The 25473-nt window shown below is 37.5% G+C and overlaps 2 protein-coding genes across 2 annotated transcripts; both read left to right on the top strand.

The window, feature by feature from the left end:
• Nucleotides 1–8095: 8095 nt before the first annotated feature.
• On the top strand, nt 8096–18710 carry rad21b (RAD21 cohesin complex component b). The gene is made up of 14 exons (XM_051137242.1): nt 8096–8218; nt 10337–10524; nt 11281–11410; nt 11491–11590; nt 11693–11799; nt 11901–12110; nt 12199–12324; nt 12411–12542; nt 15924–16147; nt 16406–16559; nt 16687–16832; nt 16910–17074; nt 17214–17297; nt 17421–18710. The coding sequence occupies exons 2-14, from the start codon at nt 10381–10383 to the stop codon at nt 17610–17612; spliced, it is 1914 nt and encodes a 637-aa protein (XP_050993199.1). The 5' UTR covers nt 8096–8218; nt 10337–10380; the 3' UTR covers nt 17613–18710.
• Nucleotides 18711–18740: 30 nt separating this feature from the next.
• Nucleotides 18741–24479, top strand: mterf3 (mitochondrial transcription termination factor 3). Its single transcript, XM_051137247.1, has 8 exons — nt 18741–18855; nt 19976–20303; nt 20386–20538; nt 20610–20799; nt 21885–22032; nt 22220–22291; nt 23777–23938; nt 24194–24479. The coding sequence occupies exons 2-8, from the start codon at nt 19994–19996 to the stop codon at nt 24386–24388; spliced, it is 1230 nt and encodes a 409-aa protein (XP_050993204.1). The 5' UTR covers nt 18741–18855; nt 19976–19993; the 3' UTR covers nt 24389–24479.
• Nucleotides 24480–25473: the final 994 nt, after the last annotated feature.

Below are 25473 nucleotides of genomic sequence, written 5' to 3'. Positions count from 1 at the left end.
ATTGTGCTCGTCCGAAAGAAGAAAGTAATATACAGCTAGGATGGCTTAAGGGTAAGTAAATCATGGGGTGGTTTTCATTTTTGGGTAAACTAAGTCAGTTGATTCAGTTCAGTAACTGTAAAGTTGGGGGGGGTTCAGCAGGGATTTGTCTAACTAAGCGACTAACATTAATGAATATGAAATGGAGAAATATTGGATAAATACATTTAAAAGGTATTTTTGTCAAAAGTCAAACACTACAACAAATTAAAAAGAAAAAAAATCTGCCAGCCAGTGGCTGACAACCAATATTTCCAAATGATTCATCATCACCACCACCAGGTTTTAATGCTCTCCCACCTCAAAAATCGTCTTGGTTACGTATGGTAACCCTCATTCCCTGATGGAGGGAACAGAGATGTTGTGTCGAGTGTACGACACTAGGGGTCACTCTTGGGAGCCCAAACACCTCTGACAACAGTGAGAAAAGGCTAACGAAATTAGTGTGCAGAATTTGCATAGCTGGCCATGCCCCGGGCATCCAGGTATAAATAGGCCAGCATCTACTGTCGTTCACTCCAACATTGTGTCCAGTGTATGACACTATACTGCACGCCACAACTGCTGGACCGCGCCACGAGTGAACGAGGGCACAGATATCAACAAGCCAACATGTGGAATAAATCACCACTTTGTGACCTTCCAACGGCCAAGAACTTGACCTGCTCTCTCACTGGAGAGCCGCCATAAGGCAGAGGTCCTTCAGCTGGAGCCTTTCCTTATAGTAAAAACAGTAGGAAAACAGCTGAGAATCTTGGCAAGAATGCTGGGACGAGGGAGGAAAGCCACCAAGGAGATCACATCCTACCCGAAGGAGAGGTAACGTGAAAAACCACCTAAGGACTTACAGAGGGAGTGCTACACAGGGAGGATTCTGAGGTGGGCTTCACATAAGGAGAGATAACCGAAACTTAGAACCTAGAGACAGAGCCTGTCTCAGGATAAACACCGCATCTCAAGGGAATATAGGTGGAAAACACACATATGGGGCCGCATGAGGATCCTCTACATGTGGAGCACCAACCCGATTCAAGAGTTCACATGTGGCAACCTACCCTGTATTGGGTTCTAATAGCAAATTCCTCCGCCGAACTTGGCTACATGAAATGTGCTAGAATGATGTAAGGAGTAGTTAAGGGTTCACCTGGGGAAACTTACTGAACTGAAGAAGTGTAATCACCCTAAGGGGGAAGCTCTATAGCAAGCTCTACACCATACCAGTCTCCTGATTCCGGGACCTTGGGTTTAGGACTCCGGAAGACACTGGCTCCATTCGCAGATTAGTGAATTCAGCAAATGTATTAGGTGTAGCCCAGAGATCTGGGCGGGGGTGCCAGATTGTGCCCTTCCCCTGAGAAAGGAGATTCTTTCTCAGATGAATGTGCCAGGGAGGGATTGATGATAGCAGCACAAGCTTAGAGAATCAGGTTCTGTTGGGCCGAAACAGGGCTACCAGAAGAATCTGTTCTGTATCCTCCCCGACATTGTACAGTGTCTGTGCAATAAGGCTCACTGGGGTATAAGCGTGCTTGCATAAGCCGCTCGGTCAGCTGTGTGCCAATGCATCTGTACCAAGGGGGGCCTCTGTCAGGCCGTACCACCACTGGCAATGAGTGGATTCTGGTGAGGTGAACAGATCTACCTGTGTCTGGCTAAACCGACTCCAGACCAGCTGGACCGTCTGAGGGTGGAGCCTCCACTCACCTCGGAGTGAAACTTGTCACCCGGAATGTGAGTGGCACACAGAAGCTTGAGTCTGTGCTGGCTCCAGAGCAGGAGATGGTGGGCCAGTTGTGACATGCGAAAGGTGTGTACACCGCTCTGGTGGTTGATGTATGCCACAGTCGCAGTGTTGTCTGTGCGGACCAACACGTGCTTGCCCTGAACTAAGGCCGACACCTCTTCAGGGCCAGAAGCATTGTCAACAACTCCAGGCAATTGATATGCCACTTGGAAGCAACTGTTGTGACAACAGTGCATCTGGACACCTGTTCCAAGGGAACCCCTGCCTGTAGAAACAAAAATGTGTCCCCAAGGGCTAAAGGTATCCCCATCTCAGGACTCGGGTATGAAGTCAGTGCTACTGCGGTTTCATATGCATCAGGCCCAAGCCTTTGACCGGAGAGAACTTACAGGCCCTGGATGGGAGCCTTAGGGGGGTCCCGTCAAGCGGCAGCGTTTTGTGGGGAGTGCACTGCAATCACCCTCTCCGCATGTTGAACCTCCATAAGCCCCCCTCGCCAGAGAGTTGGTATATCGCGTTCTGGCTGAAAACAGAGCCTTCCGCAATTTCGTCAACTTCTCGCGCACTTGCAGGAAACAGGCACTGGAAACGAGCATGACAGTCGTTACCCAGATGTCTATTATTCAGCTCTGAAGGTTCAGGACTTTGATCTTCTTGGCTGCCCATTTAAGAACAGCCGCCATTTTAGTGTCCACCTCCAGCTGAGAATCAGCCCCCTGCAGAGGCCTGCTTAGCTGAAGCCTCAGTTTCAAATGGCTCACGCCCTCCTAGCGATGCTGCCGCTGTCCATTCTGCTCGTTTAGGTGCTCAGAATAAGAAATCAGCTGTGCTGAGACTCATCCGGAAGCTCGACCGAGGGATACGAGGAGCGAGAGGTTTGCAAGGTTTTCACCCAGCAGAACCTTCTTCGCTTCCTATTGGTCTGCCTTGTACCCGGAAGTAGAATGACCGGAACGGGAAGCAGTCAAGGTCACAACGATCATGTCGATCGTTTGGGGAGGTAAGCCACAACCAGATGAACACGGAAGGAAAGGCATGTTTATCAACACACAATCCCAACCGTGCCAGCTCTTTGAGAAAAATTACTCTTTTAGGAGGAATATTTGCTCTTCAAGATCAATGTTGAAGCACCCAGGGGAACTATCACAACACTTATCTGTGTCTGAGAAGGGAGAGACCGCTGCTTGTGCTATGGATCCAACGACGAAGAGGTGAATGGTGCTGCTTCTCACAGACAGACGCTGCATTCGGCTCCGAAGAACAGAAGTGAGCAGATGGCACGCTAGCCTATTTATGCAAGTTCTGCACACCCAATTTCATTGGCCTTTTCTCAATGTTGTCAGAGGTGTTTGGGCTCCCAAGTGTGACCCCTAGTGTCATACACTCGACACAACGTTGGAGTGAACGACAGATAGGGAGCCCAATTTAACCCTCCAGTATAAACTTGCAATATTTTAAACTCCAACCTAACAGAAAGCCACTTCAGAATACGAAGATGCAGTAGTATAATCCTGTAGTCTAATGCTTACTTCTGCCACAGTAGCTAAGGTTCATGTCCAACCTTTCATCTCACCACGGACACGTTTTATATCACAACAGCTTCGAGCATGTATTCTCTTTGAGACGAACCAGCAATTTTTCTCTTTCTACATCATTTCACGCCAATAGTAAGATCAAGGTTACTGGTAAAAGTTCTCCTTTGCCACGGTAAACTGGGAGATGACACAGCAGCGTTTTGTAGTGCTCCTAGCATACCACTTTAAAGCCGGACACTGAAGAGGATAACAGAATCACAGGCAGAGAGAGAGAGAGCTTAGAGTACAAAGAGCAGGAGTGAGTGTGATAACGAAGGCAGGCTCCAGCACTTATTTACTTTCAGCCTTAAATCATATGTTTCATTCACTCTTTCTAGCACATACTGGAGAGCATATTTTACCTTGACCTGTTCATGACAGAAGCAGCAGCAATAGCAGATTCCTGAACGAATTGTTCTTTTGAATCAAATTTTTTCAAAAGAATTACTTGGTCTGGCTGCAAAACCAGTCAGGGCTTCCCAAAAGCATTAGGAGCCTAAATCGTCAGAACCATTGGAGACAATGGTTTCGACATTCTACTTATAAACATAGACTTGCAGAGAAGATTATTTTTCTAAAAATCTTTATTTGTGTTCACCTGAAAAAAGTCAAATACAGTTGAAATCAAAAGTTTACATACACCTTACAGAATCCGCAAAATGTTAACTATTTTACCAAAATAAGAGTGATCATACAAAATGCATGTTTTTTTATATTTAATAATGACCTGAATAGATATTTCATTTTAAGATATTTCACATAAAAAATGTTTACATATAGTCCACAAGAGAAAATAAAAGTTGAATTTATAAAAATGACCCCATTCAAAAGTTTACATACACTTGATAGTGATAGTTGTTCATTAGTCCCTTGTTTGTCCTGTACAGTTAAACTGTCCTCTGTTCTGCAGAAAAGTCCTTCCGGTCCCACATATTCTTTGGTTTTTCAGCATTTTTGTGTATTCGAACCCTTTTCAGCAATTAAGATGCTGATGCATTAAGATGCATTAAGAGCCAAGGGTGTAAACTTCTGAATGGAATAAAAAAGTGTACGTTTTTCTTATGTTGCCTAAATATCATATTTTTAAATTTAGTACTGCCATTCAGAAGCTACAGATAAATACTTATATGTTTCCCAGAAGACAAAATAAGTTAAATTTACCCTGATCTTCGCATTCAAAAAGTAGTTTAACTGTCCAGGACAAACAAGGAACTCAAGAACAACTATAACGAAACAAAAAAAAAAACAGCTGTGGATCATTCAGGTAACAACACAGTATTAAGAATCAAGTGTATGTAAATTTTTGAACAGGGTCATTTTTATAAATTCAACTATTATTTTCCCTTCTGGACTATTGTATTGTATTATCCCTCTTATTTTGGTAAAATAATTAACATTTTGCAGATTCTGTAAACGTTTGACTTCAACTGTACATCTGGGATCAGTAAATGAGTGAAGGGTTAGAATGAAAGGTTTGGAGTATCTATTCAATGAAGCTTAAGCTCCAGTCCCCAATTCATTGTACTTGCATTGAATAGAGCAACCAGCACCGCCTTTATATTTACTCCTTTCATGTTCCACAGAAGACTGAAAGTAGGGTTGAGAACAACATGAGGATGAATTTTGGGGGGTGAACTGTCCCTTTAACACCTTACCCTTGCTCTGCTGTGTAGAGGAATGCATTCAGTCATGAGTTTCCATCTCTGGCATGCCTTGCGATCACCATTCCTGCGCGTCTACAGCAGATCCCATACTGTTGTTCTCATTTCCCACTGGCTGCAGATTCAGATTGCAAATGCACTCATGGTTACTCAAGAGAGCGAGTGCAGATGTCTTCGCTGTGTTTCTGTCTTTCGTCTGCATCTGCCTGCATCCGTGCGCTAATGAGATTCTTAGAGGCCTGATTAAGCACACTCCGCTCAAACCTCAGCTGTGACAATGGCAAGCCCGTCCAGTCCTGGTGAAGGGCATGACCTGCAAAAGGGCAGCTAAAAGACAGTTCAACAAAATGACTGATCAAGAAGGATGGGCAGAGCCTTGGTGAAAGAGAGAGAGGGAAGTTTCTCTTCCATTGTTGCTCAAGGTCACTTTCCTTTCCGCTCGCTGAAGAACAAGTGTCTCCTGCCTTGAGACTTGATGGATGTCTCATTCTGGACCGACACTGTGGGCACCATATGAGAATAAATGCATGACAAAGCCCTCCAAAGTAAAGCTCACAAGAGAGTTATGATCATTTCCAATTAAAAGTAAGCAATTTGGTTGTCATAGAGGAGTAATGGAAATTCATATTCTTAGACTAGGAAACCCCTCACCCTAAAGGTAATGGTAATATGCTGGAAATGACTGTCCCTATTCATTCCTCAAAGCACCAGTGATTTATGCAAAATACTTTAAGAGGTAGCGCTATTGTCATTAAAAGCAAAGGACAACGTAAGGGCATCATGCATGGCTCATATGCACCAAACAGCAGAACACATTCACCTTAGGTTCACTCTACATGAAGGTGATGGCTCTGTAGAATATGTTTTTGACATACTTGTTAATTTGTCTAGATTAATTGAAAAAAAAGCCAATATTCTATATCTGAAAGGGTATAAAATATTAGGTCAGGGTTAGGTTTTCAACACTATTATCAAAATTTTACTTCACAACAAAGTTACAGCACCACAACATCTTGCCAAATAACTCCCTGTCAAACAGTTACACGAACAAAGAACTGTAATCTGACTTTCCTTTCAGCACAACTGCCACAAACATTTTTGTCCTCCATCCAAATTTTATTCTACACTTGCAATAGGTTTGTTCTCAAATAAATACTACAAAGTAGTATTTTGCCAAGCAGTTTAATTTCTTGTCACAGTTAAAGTTTATTTCAGGTAAATGAACCTAACAAGCTGCAATTTTTTCAAAGGGAGTAAATAAAACTATTCCTTGCCATTCTGTACCTCTACCCTGATAGCACACGTACATCACAGAGACATCTATTTGACGTCTGCATTTACATCTGCACGACATATTTTTTAGTGTTTGCTCATCTGCAATACGTTTATAAGACGTTTCCTATCAGATGTCAAATAGACATCTATTAGATGTCTTTAAGATGTTTATGATTTAGAATGTATGTGAAACTGTCATCTTACAGATGTCTGTCAGATGTTTGTACACAGCAGATGCTTTCCAGATCAAGTGATCTTTAACATCTTGCAGACGAACGTGTGCCATCTGGGTACACAATACCCTAATAGCACAGGTACATCACAGAGATGTCTATTTGACGTCTGCATTTACATCTGCAAGACATATTTTTAGTGTTTGCTCATCTGCTAGATGTTTATAGGACGTTTCCTATCAGATGTCAAATAGACATCTATCAGATGTCTTTAAGATGTTTATGATTTAGAATCCATGTAAAACTGACATCTTACAGATGTCTGTCAGATGTTTGTACACAGCAGATGCTTTCAGATCAAGTGATCTTTAACAGACATCTTACAGATGTAAGTGTGCTATCTGGGTAACATAAATTGAATCAAATCTATTCGAGTCTAACACAGTTTGGCATTAGTGGTTAGAACACTGTGTCCTGGTTCTTTACCCTTAAACCTTATTTGACACAAGAACTGCACTTTGGTGAAAAAACACCTAGTATTGTGGTTCTTCACATTTCTTACAGTAATGAATGTCATGTTATTGTAGTTTTTATATAAACAGACCCTATAGAGTAGACTGTAGAAATGCTTTAAAGTCTTGATGGTAAGTTTTGTTCACCGCCATATTGGTAAAAAGGAGTAAATAGAAATTCACAAGATCTCCAACAGATATGAAATGCATTAAGCTTATGTTTATTCATAGTGCTTTATTCATCCATTAAGGAGTGTGAGGCAGCATCAAACAAGTACTTGCATGGAGTGTGAGCACCATCTGGTGGCTATGAAATGATTTTCTGGGCATTAAACTGAACTAACTGTGAAAAATTAATAGGTTATATATTAAAAACACTTATTATGAAGACTCCGACTTCCATAGCTGTTCATGGCAGTAGTAATTTGTCTTCTTGTATAGCGTGTTTGTGCATTTTCATTTTCATTTCCAAGAGATCGCGAATTGTAAAGACTGATCTTTTGACAACTCCACTGTAAATTAGGGTTATTCATCAACTTGAATCGTTTGAATCGCTATTGTGTACATACAGTTTTCGTTGCTCTAAACCTTAGATGTCACAGTTTCAAGAATACTGATAAAGCAACGTATGTCTTTGCTATAAACATTCTCATCATCACTGTTAGTAACATAAAAATAGCAACTTGTTTTTTTCGGAATAATAATAATAACAATATAATATTGTATTTATATAGTGCATCTCCAGTGCTCAAGGTCGCTTTTACAGTGAGAAAAGAAAAACATCAGTACAATAAACAAACATGACAAACATAAACACAAGTGACAAACAAGAATTCAGATTTCAGAGAAAGTTATTTCTACCTTACTAAATACAGGGCCCATTTTAATGTTTGACTGAGCGTTTGCCTCAACTATAATAATTGTCTAGCTCCACCAGAATAACATTCATGAGGGAAAAAATAGAAAATACAGCCATGTGGATTTGTAATAATAAAAACTGCATTTTGTTTTCATTCTTTTAATTTTTTCAGTGTTTGCTGTACTGCGTGTGTCTGTGATGCATCCAGTATAAGCATCAGTTTCCCTCATTAACATCCAGCTCGTTTTAAAAGGAGCTCTCGGCGGGAGGGGGGCGTCGCCATTTTGTTTGTTTTAGTGAAACTGTACAGTGGGAGGAGGGTGAGAAAGGTACCCTAGATACGGTTACTAAAAACGGAAAGCTACGATAGGACCGTTCCGCGTAAGTACTTTCGGCGAAAGCATACATAAAAACGCATTTAAGTGCATGCATTGGAATCATAACCATTCGATATCGTCATGCAACTTGCTAGAAAATTCCATCCTCCTTCCCTACACCAGCGACAAATGACAGACGCTGTGAAACATCACGTCTTTATGTTTTCACAAAAAAATCGTAATTAGCGCTAAAACTGACTTGCGTGAAGATTGCGTTTGGCATCTTTGCGTGTGCAAAGCACGAGCAAAATACGCACATGGCGCGCGCCGCAGTACAAATTCCAGGCAGATGTTGATCTCGCGACAGCAGACCGTTAGCTTATTAGCTCTTCTATAGCTGCAGTTTTCCAAAACGTATGACATTATTAACAGTTATTACATTTATCGTACATTTTGTAGAAACATACATATTGCAATAACACCATTGCGAGCTGAATAATAAAAGTGCAGAGGTGCGCTGATACTGTTTGGTCACAGTGCATTAGTCAAGTGTGCGCATCACACAGGCCCCGGCATCACTTGCAGTCACACACCCATCTATATGTGCTGAGAGGATATTTAGGAATACGTTACATTAAGATAATTATTTTAATAAAAATATTACATAATTCATAAAAAAAAAAACTATAAATTACTTAATGCATTTTCACCAAAAGACATCAAACGCATTACCAGAAATTTTAAAAAATGTAATGGGAAATTATAATTATAAATAAATATATAATACACTAAATGGATTTGCTAAAATTATGACTGCTGTCTTTAATCTAATCTCATATTACTCAACATTTCTGATAAACACCCAACAAGGCAAGAAGACACCTAAATAACAACATCCATCGATTTTAAAATTTGTGAAACGGTTTCATCAACAACACATACGAAACCGATTTAATAAATAGCATATTTGGTTCATGACTAAATGTGTAGTAATGAAAATGCAAACTACAGTAAGTTTTAGAATGACTTTATTTAAAGGTTCAGCCCTAACAAACTAAACATGGATACATGAAATTACAAAGAATACCTTAAGAAACTTAATTGAATGTTGGTTGCACACTACCAGTCAAAAGTTTTTGAACAGAAAGTTGCATTTATTTGATCCAAAGTACAGCAAAAACAGTAATATTGTGAAATACTTTTACTATTTAAAATAACTGCTTTTTATTTGAATATATTTTAAAATGTAATTTATTTGTGATCAATGCTAAATTTTCAGCATTCATTACTCCAGTCTTCACTGTCACATGATCCTTCAGAGATCATTCTAATATGCTGATTTGCTGTTCAAGAAATAGTTTTTATTATTATTATTATTATTATTATCAATATTTAAAACATTTGAGTAATTTTTGATCAATCAAAAGACACAAAGATCAGCATTTATCTGTAATAAAAAGCGTTTGTAACACTAAACCATTCAAAAGCAATGGAATTATGGAAATTAATACTTTTATTTAGCAAGGACATTTGAACCTGATCAAAAGTGCTGATAAGGACTTTTATAATGTTACAAAATATTTGTATTTCAGATAAATGCTGTTCTTCTTAACTTTCTATTCATCAGAGAAACCTGAAAAAATTTTACTCAACTGTTTTCAGCATAATAATAATAATAATAATAAATGTTTTTTGAGCAGCAAATCATAATATTTGAATGATTTCTGAAGGATCATGTGACTGGAGTAATGATACTAAAATTTCAGCTTTGAAATCACAGGAGTAAATTGCATTTTCAAATATATTAAAATAGAAAACATATTTTAAATGGTAAAAATAAACAATATGCTAAATGTTTTTACTGGTTTTGCTTTGGATCAGGTTTGATGAGCAGAAGAGACTTCTTAAAAAAAAAAAAAAAAAAACATTGAAAACCTTACTGTTCAAAACTTTTGACTGGTAGTGTATTTTATGACAGAAAGAAGTTATTGAATTTCAAACAAACAGCAATGTTTTGATACCGCCACAGATCTAGGAGGAAATCAAGGGATTTAAACCAAGTATGGCTTGATTAGTTGAAGTTTTCTCTGGTATAAAGAAAAGTTGTTTAACATAACGTTAAAAAAAACACATCACCTTTTAAACAAATTGTGCCTAACACCAGTATCATTTTATCCTGCAGGTTCAGCGTCCCCCACCACCTCAGTGTGAGAAGGTGCAGGGACGATGTTCTACGCCCACTTTGTCCTCAGTAAACGTGGGCCGCTGGCCAAAATCTGGCTAGCGGCCCACTGGGATAAGAAGCTGACCAAAGCACATGTGTTTGAGTGCAATCTGGAGAGCAGTGTAGAGAGCATCATCTCTCCAAAGGTTAATGGATTCTCTTGAAATCATGCTGTTCAGGTTTATTTTTGTCCATGTTTCTTGTGGATTCCATTTTTTCTTTATTTGTTTTTAAATGCCATGACAAAGCTTAAAATGCCTTCCAGACCTGTTGAGAGTAATAGTACAGTTCAGTTTGTAGTCCTACAACCCAAACAAGGTATGACTAGTTATGTTTACATCCACAATGCTCAATCGGAATGAATCCAATCTGATTTAAAATTCTGAAAGCTCTGTTTATATGAACCGTAAACATTGCAATCCAATTCACATATTTGTTTACATTTTTTCCCTGTGGTTCAGATTATTTCAGCTCTGTACCAGGGCTATTTTGGTAATATTGAGATACTATTACAGTTTATTTTTATTATTAAAAGTACATATAGTACAATCCGGTACAATGCAGTAAATCCAATCAATTTAATTCAGATCAAGCTCAATCGGATGGATTTAAATGTTTACACAAAGGCTTTTCTGTCCATTTCACCCATCAATCTGATTATAAACGAAATATTTGTGGGCATGCAAACATAGCTACTTTAAATTATGTGTAGAACAAACAGTGAAAATCTCTTCAGTAATGTTCAGTAATGTAATCACAGACCTTATTCTACTTATAAATCAAAAGCCGCTATTCTAAAAATCTCATCAGAAATTCTTTCTGGGTTGGCTTTTAAATTGACATCATGACCGAGTAGCTCTATAGCAGCTCCATTTATTTATAATATTTGCTTAATTTGATAGGTAAAAATGGCTCTCCGTACATCCGGTCACTTACTTCTGGGCGTAGTGAGGATCTACCACAGAAAAGCCAAGTACCTGCTGGCGGACTGCAATGAGGCTTTTATTAAGATTAAAATGGCTTTTCGCCCAGGTAAGTTGTGGCTGGACTACATAAGAAGTTGGTCCTGTTATACAAGCAAGAGATAATATATTGTGGACTGTTTGACACAGGTGTGGTCGACCTGCCTGAGGAGAATCGTGAAGCTGCCTACAACGCCATCACATTACCCGAAGAATTTCACGACTTTGATCAGCCTCTTCCAGACCTGGAGTATGTTTGGCTTTAACTTGAAGATATCAAAGGCTAAATGTATAAATGTAGTTAGACTTGCATGTAATCAGTGTTGACCCTTTCTTGTGTTGTGGATTGCAGCGACATAGACGTTGCTCAACAGTTCACCCTGAATCAGTCACGTGTGGAGGAGATCACCATGCGAGAAGAAGTGGGAAACCTCAATCTGCTGCAGGAGAATGATTTTGGTATGGCATATGCACTCATGGAATTGTTTTTATTGTTTAAAATGATTATGCACTAACATCGCATTGTCCTCATACAGTAGATAACTTATTTTCCTCGACAGCTGATTTTGGGATGGATGACCGAGAAATGATGCGAGAGGAAGGTGCATTTGAAGTGGACATCATCCATGGGGCGTCTGCGTCTAACCTGCTGCTAGAGTCAGAATCAAGTAGCGGACAGATTGCTGACAAGTCCAATCACCTAGAGTACGACCAGTACAAGGATGACTTTGGAGACAACCCTATGGAGAGCACAGAGGGAGGCATGCTGGGTAAGAGAGCCATCCATAAGCACTTACACACTGCAGTGCATTAACAAGCGTCCGGTGAGACTGAGCTGACCGCTTTCTGTACCTACAGTGGACAAGCTGCTTAGTAACGAGGATGGAGGTGGTATTTTTGATGACCCTCCGGCTATCACTGAGGGTGTGATGATGCCCCAGGACCACGGTGGAGATGACGATGATGATTTTGACAACCTTTCACGTAAGAATGCGTATAACATAATGATGTTATATGTTACGTGTTTGGTACTATGCATAATAATTACATTTTTGCATTTTGTTCAATAGCGGCTGGAGGCCCAGACAGTCCTGATTCTGGTCCTGTGGAGCAGCTGCCCACCATGACAGACCAGACTGAACAGACCACCCTAGTCCATAATGAGGAAGAGGCCTTTGCTTTGGAGCCCATCGACATCACAGGTCAGCCAGAACAGAGGAATAGTAGTAATGCAGTTATACAAGGCTCAACAATAAGGTTGGCCAGTTAACAAACTGTCACTAGAATTATGACTATGTCTTATGTCTTATATGTCTGATCATATAGTTTCTGCTTTAAGTATGTCACCAAGGTAAAATAGTTTACAGCAGTCAGCATTTAATGTGGATCAAAACCTTTCATCAAAGTTGTCCTAAAACCAAAATTATACCTGTTCTTGTCTTAGGACAACTTTGATTAACTTATTTGATCCACTTCAAATGTTGACTTTAGTTGATTGCCATGACTTAAAGGAGAACTCCACTTCCAGAATAACAATTTACAAATAATTTACTCACCCCCTTGTCATCCAAGATGTTCATGTCTTTCTGTCTTCAGTCGTAAAGAAGTTATGGTTTTTGAGGAAAGCATTTCAAGATTTTTCTCCATCTAATGGACTTCATTGGTGCCCCGGTTTTAAACTTCCAAAATGTAGTTTAAATGCAGCTTCAAAGAGCTCTAAACGATCCCAGGTGAAGAAGAAGGGTCTTATCTAGCGAAACGATCTGTCATTTTTTTTTCTTTTTGAAAAATAAAAATTTGTATACTTTTTAAGCACAAAAGCTTGTGTAGAACGGGCTCTGGGATGCGCGTCCACGATGCTACGAATTAGTGATGTGTCATTCTTCAACGATGCATTCATTTTGAATGAATCTTTAATGTGACTCAGGAAGAACGAGTCATCTCAGGGAGTGATTTGTTCAGTCGCGCATGTGCAACATCCTATTAGGTTCTGTACTGGAATTAGTTCACCTGTTTTGAGTCTTCGGGTTTTTCGAGTCGTTCGTTCATTTTATGGGGCTGTCATGTGATGAACGAACAACTCAAACCCGAAGACTCGAGAGATGAGCTAATCAATTCTTTTTTTCCAGCTCACACTGCATTGGTTGAGCTTATGGGGCTGTCACGTGATGAATGAATGATTCAAACTCAAAAACTTGTCAGATAAGAGGTGAGGTGAACGAATCATAGACTAAAGACCCAGGTAAACAATGAATTAATCTTTTCTATTTCTTATAGTTTTATAGTTGTGTCTTGTTTGTAGTGTGATCAACGTTTGTGTAAGCAGTGGATGTGTCAGGGAAGTAACACATAACATTTTAATTATATTTTGCTAAAATAAACGAAATGAAGAAATGACTCGAAAAAGATTCATTCAATTTGCTGAATGAGACTCAAAGGTCCGAGTCGGTAAAATGATCCGAACTTCCCATCACTACTACGAATCACGTCTTAAGTTCATTGTCTGTGCAGAGTATGGCGAAAAACTCCATTTTATTTTCTCCTACAACTTCAGAATCATCCGACATTATTGTTGTACCTTTTTGTTTGTAAACAGCGTTTGACTTACTTACACTTTGTTAGTCTTTGGGGGTTCGCTTTGTAAACACTGGGTCTGTAGTTCCGTGTGACCTTTCGACGTGATTCAGTAGTACGTAGCGTCGTGAACGCGCATCCCAGAGCCTGTGCTACACAAGCTTTTGTGCTTAAAAAGTATACAAATTTTATTTTCCAAAAAAAATTACTGATCGTTTTGCTAGATAAGACCCTTCTTCCTTGGCTGGGATCGTTCAGAGCCATTTGAGCTACATTTTGAAAGTTCAAAATCGGGGCACTATATATATGGAGAAAATTCCTGAAATGCTTTCCTTAAAAAAACATAATTTCTTCACGGCTGAAGACAGAAAGACATTAACATTTTGAATGACAAGGGGGTGAGTAAATTATTTGTGAATTGTTGTTCTGGAAGTGGACTTCTCTTTTAAAGGGGATGTTGGATGCCCATTTTCCATAAGTTGCTTTAGGATCTTTAGGATCTTCACTCTTTTTCAAACACTCTTTTTCCTGGTCAAAAACAGCTCTGTTCATAGCAACCCATTTTAGTGCATGTCTCTGAATGAATTTTGCATCCGATATCCCCTTTAAGTTTTGGAAAAAAATTATTAACAAATTTTACTGTACACCACATTAATTTATAATATTTTATATTTTATAATTATTCATTATCATATGAATTATATAAACAATTATAATTATGATTAATTAATCATATTTAAAATAATAAACAAGTCACCATGCCATCATTTTCCAAAAAAATTACAATATTAAAAATAACAAATAATTTATTAGGTTTTTAATGGTTTTTTACCTTTTACTTTTCTTAAGGTTTTGTTTTATTGAGGTTTTTTTTGTTGAGTTTTGTTGAGCCCTTATACATTCAAAAACTTCCAACCAAAAATGAATATTCTGTCATCATTTACTCACCCTTGTGTCATTCCGAATTGTCTGTATTTTTATTTTTGCTGAACAAAAGAATACAATAAATTATATTTTAAAAAATGTTTGAAGATATTTGAAAAATGTTGATAATCAGCATTGCTGGGAGCTAAAACCATTTAGTTACCAACATTCTTTAAAATATTTTATTTCTGTTCCACAGAAGAAAGTCAGGCATAGAGAATGATTTCAGGGTGAGTAAATGATGACAGAATTTTCATTTTCAGGTGAAATCTCCCTTGCGTTTTGTCCCAATGTACCTGAACATCTCTTGCAAACAAACATAATTTTTGTTGTCTTAAATGCCTTGTATCAGACTATATCCTTATAGGTAACACATTAGAATAGGGAACACATATTCAATATTAACTAAGAGTTTTCCCTCAGTAAACTCCTAATTTTTTGCCTATTAATAGTTAATAAGGTAGTTGTTAAGTTTAGGTATTGTGTCGGGTTATAGTTCACCCAAAAATGAAAATTCTGTCATTAATTACTCACCCTCATGTTGTTCCAAACTCGTAAGACCTTTGTTCATCTTCAGAACACAAATTAAGAGGGCTCTCTGACCCTCTATAAACAGCAAGGGAACTACCATAGTCTAGACACAGAAACATAGCAAGGACATCATTAAAAAGTTGTTATTTTTGTTTTCTTTGCCCACAAAAAGTATTCTCATAGCTTTGTAAAATTACGGTTAAACAACTGATGTCACATGTTCTTACTACGTTTCTGGGCTTTAACCATTGTCAATGGAGGGTCAGAGAGCTCTCGGATTTTAGCAAGAATATTTTAATTTGTGTTTGAGGAAGATGAAGGTTTTACATGTTTGAAACGACATGAGGCTGAGTAATTAATGACAGATTTTTCATTTTTGGGTGAACTATCCCTTTCAGGGATCTAGAACATGGTCATACAGAATAGGGCATTCATTTTTATTCTGTAAGTACTAATAAACAACCAATATGCTAGTAATATGCATGCTCATAAGCAACTAGTTACTAGTGAGAACTGGGCCTTAAAAATAAAGTGTTATCCTCTTATAATATTAGTGAAGGAAACCAAAGCAAAAAGAAAGAGGAAGCTGATTGTGGACAGTGTGAAGGAGCTGGACAGTAAGACCATCCGTGCCCAGCTGAGTGACTACTCTGACATTGTCACCACTCTGGATCTGGCTCCCCCCACCAAGAAGCTGATGATGTGGAAGGAAACAGGAGGAGTGGAGAAGCTCTTCTCTCTGCCAGCTCAGCCCCTCTGGAACAGCAGACTGCTCAAGGTCAGGAAAGATCTCTGGAACAAGCTGTGAGACATTAATAGAGGCTTTAATGCAACAAACTACATAAGTGGCCTTGGATGTGGCTGTTTTTTGGCACTCTTTTACTCATAATTTTACACGGAAATCTATTAAAACAACTTATTTTGACAGTTTTTTGTAGTCTTGCCATTAGACAATGCTGAAGTGCCAAACAGAAACTTTATTAGAAATCTTTTCTAGTATCATCTGTCCTGAGACCAGCTCTACTTCTCTGTGTAGATGTTCACACGCTGCCTGACCCCACTGGTGCCCGATGAACTGAGGAAGAGAAGAAAGGGTGGAGAAGCAGACAGCTTGGATGAGTTCCTTAAAGACCTGGAGAACCCTGAGGTGCCACGAGAAGAGGCTCTATCTCAGCAACGAGACATCATTGGTAAGAGAGGCTGACTCATCTTGATCAAATAAATATAACCTTGGTGAGCATACCAACTTTACCGACACCAGACCTTCATCAGTAGTTCTCTAGTATGTCTCAAATGCCCATGTTTGGTTTTTTGCAGACCAGACCATCCTGGAAGAGCCCAGTGTTCTGCAGGCTTCAGCCATGGAGGGCAGTCGCACAACCCTGGATGAATCCGTCATGCCTCCTCCATCTGGACCCCGTGGACAAAAGCGCAAAGCCCAGGACACAGAGCCTGCCTTACCTGTGAGATTTTAAATCTCAGATTTTTAGTGTGGGTCACTGTATGTGGTTTGTTAATTCTCTTGCTTGTTTTCTCACAGATGCTTGAGGACGATCGTTCCTCCATTGTGTCCACAAGGCACGTGAACATGCAGCCGGTGGACCTTCCACCTGAGGAACCAACCAACATCTCACAGCTCATCCCTGAACTCGACCTGATAGGAGAGAAGAGCAAAGAGAAGAAGGATGATGATGACGAGGAGGAGGTGAGGAGGCTTTAACAACCTCAAATTAGAATCAATGAGTTAAATTAGACTAACTCAAATAACTCAAGCATCATGATAGCACAACTTAAGTTTTAAACCATCAGATCGAGTCACTCATTTCTGAATTTGTGTTTAAAAGGAGGAGGAAGGTCAAAGCGGAGACCAGGATCAGGAGGAGAGGAGGTGGAACAAGAGGACGCAGCAGATGCTGCATGGTTTACAGGTTTGGCAGAATTTAAACATAGACTTTTTGATAAATGAGATCTGTCCGGGCATATTTAATATGAAGCATAAAATGGTTTTATATGCATAAATACCTTCGACTGCTTCCTCTCACTTTCCACAGAGAGTCATTGCTAAGACCGGAGCAGAATCGATCAGCTTGCTGGATCTGTGCAGAAACAACAACAAGAAACAAGCAGCTGCTAAGTTCTACAGCTTTCTCGTGCTAAAGAAACAGCAGGCAGTGGAGCTCAGGCAGGACGAGCCCTACAGTGACATCATCGCCACCCCCGGCCCCAGATTTCACATTATATAGACTTTTTATGGTCAACACTGGCAGATTTTATTCTTTTTAATAGTTTTGTTTGTATATAATGTGTTATGTATTTCAGTGCATGTGCATTTTCATGCATACTACATGTGTGCTCAGTCTCACAAGCAAAAAAGACTTTTATAAAGTGCTTCTTTTAACAGTTTCTCAAAACAAGCATGCACATTGGGAAAAAAACTAAATGGTCCTGAACCTGGTTGAGGTTGAAAATGTAATGCTTTTGTTCTCAGACTTAGAACTTACAAAAGTGCTTATCTTAGAAAACAGAAACGGTCAGAATTGTAGTAGGTGTTCATAGGAAAGTACAAATCTAATTGCGATCATTGAAGTGAAATTGCACAGCTCAGCTGTTGCCTCTTAGTTTGTTGTAAGGCTTTGAACCTTCAGCTCTCTTTAATCACATTTTCAGATGCTTCGGTTTCATTATTTAATGGTTCCTGTTGTTTTGCATGCTTTGAATTACATGTTGACATGCAACATACTTGTGTTTACTTTCATGAAAGTATTTTCTTTGTTTAAACGTAAAAGAGTAACATTTTAGCTGCTCCAAAGATAAAAAAAAAAAAAAAAATTCATAGTTTGTATGTTTAAAAAATATATATTGAATGAAGTATTGGCCTACAGCGTGTTGTTTTTGTTTTTATTTTTTCAAAAACCTACTACAACACTATTTTCCTGAATTCTCCATGAGCTTCAGTGCTGTGAACATTTACCCAAAAGCAGTTTTAGTTTTGCTTGTCAGCCAGACAAATAAAAATAAAATGTTATATACTGTGATATACATTTGTTATAATAATCTTGTGCCATTTGTTGTAAAGATCATTTTTGTAATTGTGCAAGCACTTTTTAAAACAGTCCATAGGTCTTTGGTTTTGTCGATGTTACCTGTGACAACTCTATGTTTTGTATATCACAATAATTAAACACTATCTGTTACAGTGCAGTAAAGTCCTTTATTTAAATGCCTTGAAAACTGCTTACTTTATTCTTACACACGTTATTTGCCTTTAGCCCTGACTTGATACGACGGTGTTATGTCATTTTTGTAATAAAAAGTAATGAATAAATCCCTTTGTCACTTGACTGATTTGTTTTTCAATTATTCATCCGTGCCTCAGGGGGCGCTGTGACTATGCATTTGCGTATCACCAGCGAAGAAGACTGGAAACAACACGCGAACTAGCTACGGTTTGTGCATGAGGAGGTTATATGCTACTTCCGAAAACAGGTAATGTCAAATTTTTAAAAGATGTCAGCTTATGTCTAGGATATATATATATATGGTACCTGCCGTAACGCTGTAGTATAAACTGAATCTTTGATGATTTAATCATATGACTGCTGCAATGCCACTGAATAGAGTCAATACTGTCAGTCACATAAAGTTTGAATATAAATGTACACTGCCGTTCAAATGTTTGAGATCAGTAAGATTTTTAATGTTTAAATAAGTTTCTTATGCTCATCAAGTCTGCGTTTATTAAAAAATACGCAAAGAAAAGTAATATTGTGAAATATTACTGTGTAAAATAACATTTTTCTGTTTGAATATACATTAATTTATTCCTGCTGATCCTTCAGAAATCATTTTAATATGCTCATTTATTATCAGTGCTGGAAACAGTTGTGCTGCTTAATATTTTTGTGGATTCTTTGAATCAATAAAACGTTAAAAAGAACAGCATTTATTTAAAAGAAATAAATAAAGAAATCATTTCTAATAATATGCTCTACCGTTGGGGTTTAGTAAATTTCTATTTCTTCTTTCAAATAAATTAATACTTTTATTCAGCAAGGATGTGTTAAATTGATTGATGTGATAAATTAAAAAGTGATAGCAAAGACTTACATTGATAGAAAATATTTCTATTTTGAATAAATGCTGTTCTTTTAAACTTTTTTATTTATCATAGAATCTTAAAAAAGTATCTATCACAGGTTACAAAAAAAAAATGTTTGGCAGCACAACTGGTGCCAGCATAGATAATTCTAATAATAAATCAGCATATTAGAATGATTTCTGAAGGATCATTTGACACTTAAGACTGGAGTCCTGCATCACAGGAATAAATTATATTTTGAAGTATATTATAATAGAAAAAATTATTTTATATAGTAATAAGACCTGACAACATTATTGTTTTTTCTGTATTTTGATCAAATAAATGCATCCTTGATGAGCATAAGTGACTTCTTTAAAAAACATTAGAAGTCTTACTGCTCCCAGACTTTTGAACGGCAGTGTATATGTTACTAAATCAAAATAATAATAATTTGTATTTTCACAGTAACACATAACCAGAAATAACATCGTAACGCATATTATTACTGCATATTTTTCCACTCAGGAAAACTCGTCAGTCGTCATGCATGTTTGTCAGCGATGTGTGAGTTTTTTGCTCTCGAGGACTTTATCTGCAGCTCTCCAGCAGTCGACACGCGCACTGCATCAGCGCTCACATCTCATGCTGCTGCGGCACAGCACCAGACAGCCGCTCGTCCACACACTCTCACAGAGACACAGCAGAGAGACATGGAGACACTTCACGGACCACCAAGCTGCTTCACCAGATGTCCATAATAAAATTGATCTTGCCCAAAAAGAGGTTGTGCCATTAAATTCTGACGTGCATCGAATATCAAGCCAAGTGTCTCTTTCAGATAGTCAAAGTATAGGTATGTGTTATAACTACTTATCTACTTCCATGTGGATCCCTGATTGAATTGTCCTGCTAATATTCTGTCTTGTTTTCTGTAGATTTGGATGCAGTTGTGCGTCCTTCTCCACTTCAGGAAATCAGTGAGGAGGAAGCAGTCCAGATCCAAGTACCTTCTGCCCTTCCACCAGAATCTTCCACACTCAGACCTTATGTGGATAAATCAGAAACTCTCAGCAAACTGGTTCAGCTTGGTGGGTTTCTTATCTTAAGTATGTTATGTTGGACTATTTTTGGTTTGTCTAATCTTTTGGTCAATTTCCAGGTGTCAACCTTTGGGAACTAGAACAGAGACCCAATGTGGGTTCTATGCTGGTTAGACTTGACTTCCATGCCGATGTTGCACCCAGACTGCTCTTCCTCAAGGATCTGGGAGTTGAGGAGTCTAAACTGGGGCGACTGCTCACCAAGAACCCCTTCATCCTCACAGAAAGCCTGGACAACCTTGAAGCCAGGTAGGAAGCACACACACACACACACACACACACACACACACACACACACACACATATGTATACAGTTGAGATCAAAAGTTTACATCCCCCTTTCAGAATCATTAAAAACGTTAATTATTTTGCCAAAATAAGAGTGCTTATACAAAATGCATGTTATTGTTTATTTAGTACTGACCTGAATAAGACATTTAACATAAAATATGTTTACATATAGTCCACTAGAGAAAAATAATAATTCAATTTATAAAAATGACCCAGTTCAAAAGTTTACATCCCCTTCATTGCTAATACTGTGATCTTACCTGAATGATCCACAGCTGTGTATTTTTTTGTTTAGTGATCTTTTCATGGGTCCTGAACAGTTGAACAGCCTGTTGTTCTTCAAAAAATTCTTCAGATCCCACAAATTCTTTGTTTTTTTTTTTAGCATTTTTGTGTATTTGAACCCTTTCCAGCAATGACTTTCTGATTATAAGATCCATCTTTTCACACTGAGGACAACTGAGGGACTCATATGCAACTGTTAGATAAGGTTCAAATGCTCACTGATGCTCCAGAAGGAAACACAATGCATTAGAGCCAGGGGGTGAAAACTTTTTGAATTTAAAGATCAGGGTAAATTTAACTTATTTTGTCTTCTGGGAAACATGTAACATCTTCTGTAGCCTTTGAAGGGCAGTACTAAATGAAAAAATATGATATTTAGGCAAAATAAGAAAAATGTACACATCTCCATTCTGTTCAAAAGTTTTTACCTCCAGCTCTTAATGCGTGTTTTTTCTTTTTGGAGCATCAGTGAGCTTTTGAATGTTCTGTAATAGTTGCATATGAGTCCCACATATTATTCAGGTCAGTACTAAGTAAACAATAACATGCATTTTGTATTATCCCTCTTATTTTGGTAATATAATTAACATTTTTAATGATTCTAAAAGGGGGATGTTTACTTTTGACCTCAACATATTTACAGACTAATTTGCTGCTTTTAGAAAGATTTGAGCCTTCACATGACATTTAAACGTCTCTCAGACTGCCTCACAGACCTCATAAAAGTTACCTTCTCTTTTTAATCTTTTGATTTTAAGGGTGGCCTACTTGAAATCAAAGAAGTTCAGTAAGCAGTCTGTGGCTGCTATGGTGAGCAAAGCTCCATACCTGCTTAACTTCAGTGTTGAGAGGCTTGACAACCGGCTTGGATTTTTCCAAAAGCAGTTGGGACTCAGTGCTGAGAAGGTAAAGTGGAATTACATGTATATTTCTATAGAACAAAAAAGAGTCACTGTTAAGACCCACTCATGCATATAAATATTTTTGTTCATTTGTTTGTTTAAACCAATAATGAAGTGGATGAATTTACCTGATTTTCATACTGGCCTTTAGCATTTGGAAAAGAGCTACATTTAATGATTTTTACTTTTAGACCCGAGATGTTGTGACTCGCCTACCAAGACTACTGTGTGCCAGTTTGGAGCCGATTAAGGAGAATCTAAAGGTCTGACACTTTGTTGATTTTGTTTTTCTGTATTATAAATATTTATTTTTTTCGTAACACTTTACAATAAGGTTAATTAAATAAGATTAAGATTTATAAGGATTTATAGGCCCGGTTTTACCAGGATTAGGCCGTAGTTCAATTAGAACAATTAGGTAGTTTTTAGAAATATAACTTAGATTATAAAAATTACTGGTGTACATCTTGAGACAAAACAATGAATCTGACATATATTAAAATAAGTCAGTGCAAGTTTCTTTCAGTTAAAATAGCCCAGACATCCATTTTAGTCTGGAACTAGGCTTAAGCCTTGTCTGTGTTAATTTGTTTAATTTATTAATGTAAATTAATTTATTAATCTTAGTTGATGTTAAGTTCAGCATTTACTAATGAATTATTAAAATCATGTTGTGTTTGTTACCATTAGTTAATGCACTGTGAGCTAACATGAACAAACAATGAATGGCTGTATTTTCATTAACTAACATTAATAAACATTATTAAACAGAGTAATAAATGTATTGTTCAATGTTCTTTTGTGTTAGTTAAAGGATTAGTTCACTTACAGAACAAAAAATTACAGATAATGTACTCACCCCTTGTCATTTAAAATGTTCATGTCTTTCTTTCTTCGGTTGTAAAGAATTATGTTTCTTTTTTTGAGGAAAACATTTCAGGATTTCTCTCCATATAGTGGACTTCTATGATCCAATTTTGAACTTCCAAAATGCAGTTTAAATGCAGCTTCAAAGAGCTCTAAACAATCCTAGCAGAGGAAGAAGGGTTTTATCTAGTGAAACGATCATTTTTTTACAATTTATTTATTTTTTAACCTCAAACACTACATCGCTGCAGAAGTACCAACCCAGAGTTTAAAAAGTGAAAATGCAAAGATCATCAAACATCCTTTATAAAAAAAAAAAAAAAGGGTAAAAACAGTGATTTTTTTTTTTCTTTTTTTTTTTTTTCTTTCTTGCAGTTGGAGGAGACATGAGTATTTAGATGTACCCTAACTGTCATGACCAAAAAAAGCAGTTCACACAGAGCTAGACAAGACAAGCATTTGAAGTTAAAAAGTATATAAATTGTATAAACTGTAATTTTAACCGATAAATAACCGATCCTTTCGCTAGATAAGACCCTTATTCCTCAGTTGGGATCATTTAGTTCCCTTTGAAGCCGCATTTAAACTGCATTTTGGAAGTTCAAATTTGGAGGCACCATAGAAGTCCATTACATGAAGAAAAAACCTGAAATGTTTTCCTCAAAAAACTTGAAAAAATTCTTTGACATGAACATCTTTAATGACAAGGTGGGTGAGTACGTTATCTGTAAATTTGTGAGCTAATCCTTTAATATATGTCAATATATGTTAAGTAATGTTAACAAATGACATCTTTTGTAAAAGTTGTACCTTTTTTTTTTTTTTTTTTTTCTCAATTGTGATATTCAAATGTGACTAATTAATTTATTTCTCTCATCCAGGTTTGTGAACTGGAGTTTGGGTTTCGTGGAAATGAAATCCAGCACATTGTGACTACAGTTCCTAAAGTTCTAACCACTAATAAAAGAAAACTCACCCAAATATTTGACTTTGTTCACAACACCATGGATGTTCCACACTCATTAATTGCAAAGTTTCCACAGGTACATTTTGTTGTTTCTTTTTTTTCATAATAGCTTGGTTCAAAGCCCTATAAATGTAAAGTTGTGATTGTATGTACAGATGGAATAATTTAACTGAGATGCTTTGCATAGTATTGTTTGTTTATTTACTTCTATTAGAAATGAGAAATAACTGGTGTATTGTGGAATTTTAAGTGTTAATTCAAAATTTTCCATGTGAGTTTACTTGGTACTGTGCTAATTTTTTTTTTTTTTTTTTTTTTTTACTTCTCAAAGATCCTTAATGCCAAATTCCTTCGCATCCGTGAGCGTCACTTGTTTCTAGAGTACTTAGGCCGGGCCCAATACCAGCCATCTCAACCCAACTACATCTCCTTGGATCGCTTGGTGTTCCTGCCTGATGACGTTTTCTGCTCAGAAGTAGCATTAGCCACTCTTGAAGACTTTGAAAAATTTCAGAAAACGTTGTAGATGTACAGAATTAATTAAATTAATGTCATAGTTGGGTTGTATGAACATTAAATATGTATTATAAAACATAAATAAACATTTAAAAGTTGAATTGGAAGTAGCACCTGTTTGTCTTTTTTCTTGTGATGATATATTCAGTTTAATAGGAGGTTGGTGTACTTGCTCAAGTTAAGTTAACCTTTCTTTTCATTTGGGGCAGCGGCATTTTTTTTTTAGCTCTATAACCTTGTTAGGGAGTAAGTTGAGATCCTCCACACCTCACGTACCTGAGGTATGTGGTTTGGTCTATTTTGACAGAATAATGTTTTTAAACATTATTGTTTAAATGCAACAAATTGTTTCCCCCATGTTGTATAAGCAACATGGGGGAAACAAATCTAATGACAAGAAATTGAATCTGTTCCTCCAGTCCCATGGAGAAAGATGTTAATGCAGTGGCTTAAAGGATGTTAATTATATTCTGTATAGGGATTAATCTTAACAGTAGCATAACAGTATCAGTACCAGTGTTTTATAAATATTACAACCTCCTTGTATAAGAAAAATGGGAACATAATCTGATGGCTGAAATCCAGCTGTCCATCAGTGTCTGTTGATTCGTTTCTCCAGTCCCACCGAGAGACATGTTGAAGCTTAAAAACTGTTTGTCTAGCATCATTACAGGAAGCACGAACCTAAGGGGAAAAGTCAAAACAACAGGCTTTGACAACACTGGTAACCTAAAAATTTAGTAGGTGAAGAAGTTCATTTCAACCTCTGTTATTTTCATTTAAATGATGATTAAACCCCAAGACTATTATAAATGAGGAGGTGAGCATACATAAAAATTTATTTATCTGTAAAGCTCTTGCAGGACACTGGTGTCTGACATTAAATTCCAAAAATGTTTTAAATGTCATTTCCATCATAGAATATGACACTGTGGTGTAAAGGTTCATGACTTTATTCTGTAGTTGTAAATGCATATTACATATTTAGTTTATATTAATTATTTAATAGAGATTGAAAATGTGGGGGGAAAAAAACATTAAAAAAAAAAACATTTAAAAAACGGTCAAATTGTTAAAGCCAATGACCCTACGCAA

Source organism: Labeo rohita, chromosome 19 (genome assembly GCF_022985175.1).
Source record: "Labeo rohita strain BAU-BD-2019 chromosome 19, IGBB_LRoh.1.0, whole genome shotgun sequence".
NCBI classification, from domain to species: Eukaryota; Metazoa; Chordata; class Actinopteri; order Cypriniformes; family Cyprinidae; genus Labeo; species Labeo rohita.
Note: the sequence above shows the minus strand (reverse complement) of the source record. Positions and strands in the feature narration are given on the sequence as shown.

Bases quoted from the DNA above. Each gene is read 5' to 3' on its own strand.
- mterf3 (XM_051137247.1), top strand. From the start codon at position 19,994: ATGCATGTTTGTCAGCGATGTGTGAGTTTTTTGCTCTCGAGGACTTTA. The intron at 22,033-22,219 runs GTAAAGTGGAAT...TTTTACTTTTAG, and splicing joins TGGGACTCAGTGCTGAGAAG to ACCCGAGATGTTGTGACTCG. The intron at 22,292-23,776 runs GTCTGACACTTT...TCTCTCATCCAG, and splicing joins CGATTAAGGAGAATCTAAAG to GTTTGTGAACTGGAGTTTGG.
- rad21b (XM_051137242.1), top strand. From the start codon at position 10,381: ATGTTCTACGCCCACTTTGTCCTCAGTAAACGTGGGCCGCTGGCCAAA. The intron at 11,411-11,490 runs GTAAGTTGTGGC...TGTTTGACACAG, and splicing joins TAAAATGGCTTTTCGCCCAG to GTGTGGTCGACCTGCCTGAG. The intron at 16,148-16,405 runs GTCAGGAAAGAT...TTCTCTGTGTAG, and splicing joins GGAACAGCAGACTGCTCAAG to ATGTTCACACGCTGCCTGAC.